Below are 7,038 nucleotides of genomic sequence, written 5' to 3'. Positions count from 1 at the left end.
TTGCCAGACCCTCTCTATTTCCCCAATTCAATTCCACCCACACCAGGGCATGATCAGACACATCCGGCACCCCTATCCCTGTTCGCAAAGCAGCCATACCCACTGAATGGGTGACCAGTAGGTAATCCAGTCTTGAATGCACTCCATGGGGATGAGAAAAAAAAGTATAATCAGCCTCCTCCAAATGCTGATGACGCCATATATCTACAAGCTCTAACTCCCGCATTACTAGGTTCACTCCCTTGTCATCATGGTCTCTTCCCACTTTTCTGGGGGGTTTGCAATCGATCGAGGGATCACTGATAATATTAAAATCTCCCCCAACAATTAAATAATAGGTGTCAAACACAACTAATTTGGCTATCAGCGTTGTAAAAAATTTGTGAGAGTACACATTAGGTGCGTAGACATTGCACAGCACCACCTTTTTACCCTGCAGCTGCCCCGCCACCATGAGAAATCTCCCTTCTGGGTCTTGATATAGCTTATGCATGTCAAAAGTCAGTGTTTTCCTAATCAATATGGCTACTCCTCGCTGCCTCCCATTGTATGAAGCAAAAAACACTTCTCCAACCCAATCCCTCTTTAGTTTGAGATGTTCTAATCTGCTTAAGTGGGTTTCCTGTATCATAGCTATGTCAGCCCTCTGCCGCTTGAGCGCCTGCAATATTTTAGTCCGCTTCACCGGGGAATGCACTCCATCGACATTCAGCGTTACTATCTTAAGACTAGCCATAAGCCACATCAATCAGCCAAATAAGGCAATCCGATTTTTTTATTGCCTCCTGAAAGTCCCCCAGCTGGACTCCCAGGATCTCTTTCCTCTTTCTCAGTCTCTGGAACCGCATACTTTGTGATTCCGGGGTTTGCCACGTGTACCTCTGTGTATGTTCCTCCAATAGGGGCGTTTGCAACCTTTGTTCCCCCTGCCCAGCCCTTCCCTCCCCTGCCCTATTCCTACCCTCCTCTTCGCTTATTCCCCTAATCAACCCCATTTCCTTCCCCGCACTCTTTCAATCCACAACACACACTCCTTCCCCACACATCACCAACCCTCCCGGCTCCCTCCTCCCCTCCCACTTCCACTTCTCTCCTACCCACCTCCCCCCAATTCCCATATACATTCCTTACTTCAACACAAGATAATGAACTCTTGATTAACAGCTAACATGAACTTGTCTTTAACTTATAACAGCAAAAGAAAAAGAGGGGGGGGGGGGGGGGACTTTTCAACAAGGATCACTTGACATTATGCAGGTCTATTAATCTACTATCGGCCTACTAGCAGGCCAAATCACTAAATGCAATAGTTCACATGGGCCAACATATTCACGGATCATAACTTCTCCAAGCCAGATCCGCTTCCCCCTCGGGGTCTTGGATATCTTTGCTTCCACTGGCAAGATGATATCCTGCCCGGCCAGCTACCTCCCCTATTCAAGTCACTGCGTGCAACAAATCTCAGTCACATGCAACCATTCTCAATATACTACACCAGCCTGGTCCTCAAGGGCTTGCATCTGCTGCTTCAATTCAAATAGGTCCTGAATGTTTCCAGCCCTGCTGATTTTGATAGAATTGTACACCATGTCTCTTGCAAATCAGGGTAGCAGGATCCTTCCTCCATTCTGCTGCCAGACTCCAAGGGTCAAAAGCCATCCTCTCGGTCCCGGCAAGGCCACTGGCAGCTTGCCACTTTCCACCTTGAGAAGCTTAAATTCTCCCCTGGTCGAATTTAAAGGAGATCAGCTCTCACCAGAGAGAGTTCATCCTCCCGTACTAGAGTCCAACCTCCACCAACTGAATCATAAATAGTTGTCTGTGTTTCCTACTGTGCAATTTCCCATTGATAAGTTGATATTTGCAGAGAGCTGTTTCACAGTGTCATGTCATATCCTTGAATAAGGTAACTCTTCTCTATTTCAGTTTAAATATGTAGAATGCGGTTTGCCAGGTTAATTTCCATATTACACTCCAAGCTTCTCAATTCCTTGTATAGTCTTGGTAAACAATCGTGAGCTGAAGATTCTGCTTCAACTGGGGAAACCCTGGCTCCAATCTCACGCCTGCAGCCTGTCCACAAAAGAGCCCAGTTCCTTGGGATCAGTAAAGAACAGTGTTTTATTATCCTGCAGAACCCTCACTTTAGCTGGGAACAGCAGTGCAAATTTAACTCCCTTATCAAATAGTCTCTTGCACTGCTGTCCCATTTTCCGGCGCTGCTCTGAAACCACGGCGGAGTAATCTTGAAAAAGAAGTAACTTCTTCCCCTCATACTCCACCACTTTCTTCCTTCTGTAAGCTTGCATCAAATTTTCTTTGTCCGCGTAATTAAGAATCTTAATAATTACTGGCCGTGGACGCGCATCTCCCTCTCTCACTGGCCCGATTCTGTGAGCTCTCTCGATCTTCAGGGGTAGGCCCGATGTTTCTATACCCAATTGCTCAGGGAGCCAGCTTTCCGCCAGCTTCCACAATTCTTTATCTTTCACAGACTCTGGCACCCCAAGAATTCTCACATTATTTCTCCTGCTTCTATTTTCTTGATCATCTACTTGCTGTAGCAGGCGCGTGCATTGTTGTTCAAGCGCTTGTATTCTAGCGTCTGTGGCCTCTGACCTGTCTTCCTGCCTCGATATCCTTTCCTCCGCTTGCTGTATCCTGGCGCTTTGCCGCTCTACCGCTTCCCGAATCTGCTCCACAGACGTCTGGAATTTGGAAAGCTTTTCCTCCAGGATCGCCGTGACCTGGGTTATCAATTCCTGCATGCCCACCGCAGGCTGATTCACCACCCCTGCGGACTCTTTTGCCGCCGCCATCTTAAGTCGCACGTCCTGCACTCGATTCTTTTTACTGTACCGGCTTTTCGCGGGCATGCCAGTCACTCACCGCTGTAATCAACTTCGCTCCCGGATCAAGTGGAAGCGCAAGTGTTTATATTATACCTCCGATCAGGTGGGTAGTTTTGGAGAGTTTTTTGCGGACTAATTTCGCCGTTTATAGGGAGTCAGGCTCGGAGCCGGTGCTCGGGACGTCCGTTCAGCGGCGCTGCATCACGTGACCCCCCTTAATAAGTTATTTTAATGCTGGCAGCTCAGGCAGTTATTAAGGCTAAATGGAAATGCACTGATCCTCTAACAATAGGTAGAATGGTATAAAAAAAGTAGGGAAAATAATGAAACAAGAACCATTTGTGGGGTCAGGAGAAAAAAATGTAATACCCAGTGGGTACCATTATGACAATGACATGCTGAAGGCTGCAATATATATATAGATTACAATAAAAATATGTTACCTTGTAAAGGCAAATTTCCAGTGTTAGCACTACCATTATCTGTATGTAGTAGGTTGACAAAATGCTGTCATTGTAGTTGCAGACAGAACAATCTGGCCACTGCTCTAGAAAATAGATATCAAAGTGTAACAGGAGAAGGTACACTTAGAGTCCGATCCAAATGGATTTGATTATGAATTTTTGGAGGGAGTCCAGTTATGAAAGAAGAGTTGTAGGTAGGGAATTCCACCAGAGACTTAGCTTCCTGCTCAAGGGACTGAGCATGCTCAATTTCACTAAAAGGAGCGTGCAGGATGTGAGGGGAAGACAGAGCAGGGCCGGAGACCAGCACTGGACAATGCTTCAGCTGGCGGGGGTTGGGGATCCCCAGGGTGGCAGACCAAAATGTGCCCCCACCTGGGGCTCTGGCCCCCTCCCACCACAAGGTTTGGCTACGCCCCTGGTCCTTAGCCTTCATTTCACTTCTCATCTACCAAATTTTCCCATCTCCCTTTCATTTCTTCTCCAGAACTCCCATTGCTCCCTCTGTCATTCTCTTTCAACAGTCTCCTATCCCTCCCATCTTTCACGAACTTCCTTAGTCCTCCATTTCCATCCTCTGTACTCACCCTATTAGCCCTCATCTACCCTTCGCTGCATCTCATCACCCTATCAATTCCAGCTCCATCTCTGTCTCTTCCTTCCCTTGATTCCAAGGCCATTCTTCTATCTCTTATCCTATACCCCATGTCCTATTGCTTCTCTTTCAATCTTGTTAACCCCATTTCCACCCTCTCTCAACCCCTTCAGAGACCCATCTCCTTTCTCCAATACACCTCTTAGCCCCATCCATCTTCTACTCCATTCCCCCCCCCACACCCCTTAGCTCTTCCCCTCTGTGTCCTCATTCCTCCCCCTGTCCAGCTTCTTTCCCTGCCTCCTGCACCCCCATCCCTCCTTCTTCTCTTCCCATGGTACTTCATCTCTCTCTCTCTCCCCTTCTCTGTGGATCTACCATCTTTCCCAATCTCCCCAACCCCCCCTGTCAATCTCTCCCCCCCACCATCCAGCTTCTTCCTGTTCCTCCTGCACCCCCACCCAGGGCCAGCATCTCTCCTTCTCTCTCCCTTCCGTTCCCCATGGTACTTCCAGCTTCTTTCCCTTCCTCCTACCCAGGGCCAGCATCTGTCCTTCTCTTCACCTTGGTACTGCATCTATCTCTCCCCTCCATGGATTCAGTGTCTTTCCCAATCTCCCTTACCCTCCCATCACAGAATCTGTCACTCTACCTCCCCCAAATCCAGTCTTTCTTCAGTTTCTTGCCTCCCTCTCCATCTCCCCCTGGGTCTGGCACCTCTCTTCCCTGCCCCCTCCCCCACCATGATGCCACATTTATTTTTACCCTTCCCTCCCTCTCCTCCCTAACTACGGGTGTGGCATCTTTCTCTCTCCTTCCATCTTTGTGAGGTCTGGTATGGCTTTCCACACCCCTCGCTCCACCTGCAGTCCTCTAATCTTTCAGCTGCCATGCTGGCACTGTATTTCAGCAATGAAAACTCACTTCTTTTAGCCTGCCCCAGAAGCTCTTCTCTGTACAGCTTCCCGCCTACGTGGGAACCAACAGACATCGTACAGAGAAGGGCTTCCAGGGCAGGCTGAAGGCAGTGAGTTTTCATTACTGAGTCTGCTGGTGGCTGGAAGATTGGAGGACTGCAGATAGGGTGTTGTGGAGGGTGGTAGATAGCGATACTGGGTGTCGCGGGGATGGATGAAGAAAGAGAGGAAAATAGAGCGGCGCTGTGGAAACCTGTTTTTTGGGTGCTTCAACTTAGATATAGCTCGTTTGTTGGGGCAATACCCCCCTCATCCTCCAAACTACACCCACCCACTCTCTCTGGCTCACCCTGTGTGCAGGGTGAGCCAGAGAGAGAAAGCTATGGGTGTGTGTGTATGTGAGTGCTGGTGGGAGGTAGAAAGAGAGCTATGGGTATAGGGGTGTGTGTGTGTGTGTATACATGCGTACCCTCCAGAGGCAGAGAGAAAGCTATGAGGATAGCGGGTGGGTGTTTGCATGTGTGTTGAGGGGAGGCACAGAGAGACCTTTGAGTGTGTGTGTTTGCGTGCTGGGGGGGAGGCAGAGAGAGAGAAATCTGAGGGTATCCACCTTGGAGGTGCAGCCCACATGGAGCCACCTTGATCAGGAGGATACTTGGAGTGCTAGCAACTGCAGCAGCAGCCCTTAAGGAGCATTGTTGCTGAGGAGGCGATTCTTTATATTGCTGGTAAAAAATGGCTTCAATATAAAAATAAAGTTTCCAATAAAAAATGATTACCATGAATATGCCAGGGCTGTGTATCTTAATCTGATACTTTACTTCTGTTTAGTAACTGATTAATCAAATAAATCAGAGGAGAATTATTAACATTCCAATGTTTATTCAAGTCACCTTAAAAGAGGCACAAGACACAGACAGGGCTAGTCAAACAGCAACGAATACCTTTCTTAAGAGATGGAATTGCAATATTAAGTCCTGGAAAATCATGACTAACCAGAGGCTGTACTATGTTTTAACCAACCAAAAGGCAAAAAAGGCACAGGCGTCTTCCACTCCTGCGTTTTAACCACCATTGCTTAGTTCATAAAAAAATGGAGGAATGGGTAAAATCTGTCTTTGGAAGGGTTGCACATGATTCTATACTTTGCTCTTCCTATCATAACTTCTGCGTTGTTAGGTTAGTCATGACAATAATGATAACAGCTCTTCCTATGTTAGTTAAAACCATAACGGCAACCAAAGGGAATTCTTTGCTTTTTTTTCTCTGTGGAGCTGGTTTGGGATAAGAAATTGGAGTCTACTCTCCATTAATTTCCAGAAAGCATAATTATCTGCAGACAGTATGACAGAAAAATCACTTCTGGTATGTGCTCTGAGATTTTAACACTTCAGACTAATTGACAGGGCAATAAAGGCCAAGAAATATCCAGCTTAAGCAGTTTGATTACCAGGGAGTATTTTATGACAAAACGTTTTGTGTTGCACTCTCAGCCACACAAAACTATTTCAGAATCATGCTCTCTTCCTGAGAGTAGACAACACTGGCAGAGAACTGCACAACTTGCTTTGCTAATGATTCCATGCAAGAAAATATATTCTCCGCTGCTTAGTTTCCATAGCTTAAGCATCAATCCCCGTTACCAGAAATCCATTGTAACTGGTGTTAAAGACAGCAACAGAGAGCCTTGTGCAAGAAGGTTTATCTGTCCAATGTGGAAGCCAGTGCCTAGAAACTGGTTGTGCCGTGGTGTGCTGCTCTGATATAGCACAGCCGCCCGGGAGCTGTCACAAGCTGTGTCTGTGGTATAAGAGTCTTTCATTTTCAGATATTTCTGCAGAATCTGCCCTTTGTATTTCAACTTTTTCTCCTTTTACATCCAGCTGCATCTACCAAGAATTCAGCATTCTCATTTTCTTCCAGATGACACCTACAGCCTGTGTAAATATCACATCTTTATACAGACTTCCTCTCCCAGATTTATAGGGAAATGAATCTCATGAGTGGTTCTTCATCACCTGCCATCACCAATAAACAAGTTATTCCTTTTCATACAATACAGGTTTTTGTGCACCTAACTGGTGGAAGAATGCTTTCTTTGAAAGTACATGTCATCTGGTGGTCGGAAAGGAGTGGCTTGGGATGTATTACTCAGAGCAGATCACTCCAGAAGGAAATTGATGAGGGCTGTCCGAGGGGAGAGAAAAGCC

At 46.8% G+C, this 7,038-nt stretch overlaps 1 protein-coding gene across 1 annotated transcript in view; it reads right to left on the bottom strand.

Annotated features, from left to right (window-relative positions):
* Nucleotides 1–5,686: 5,686 nt before the first annotated feature.
* Nucleotides 5,687–7,038, bottom strand: part of LARS2 (leucyl-tRNA synthetase 2, mitochondrial) — a 242,795-nt gene continuing 241,443 nt past the window's right edge. The window contains 1 exon segment of the mRNA XM_030203605.1: nucleotides 5,687–7,036. Coding sequence (XP_030059465.1) covers nucleotides 6,990–7,036 — 47 coding nt within the window. The 3' untranslated portion in view covers nucleotides 5,687–6,989.

This window comes from Microcaecilia unicolor, chromosome 1 (assembly GCF_901765095.1).
Source record: "Microcaecilia unicolor chromosome 1, aMicUni1.1, whole genome shotgun sequence".
In the NCBI taxonomy this organism is placed as follows: Eukaryota; Metazoa; Chordata; class Amphibia; order Gymnophiona; family Siphonopidae; genus Microcaecilia; species Microcaecilia unicolor.
The sequence above is the reverse complement of the archived record's forward strand: the minus strand, read 5'-3'. Positions and strand labels throughout refer to the sequence as shown.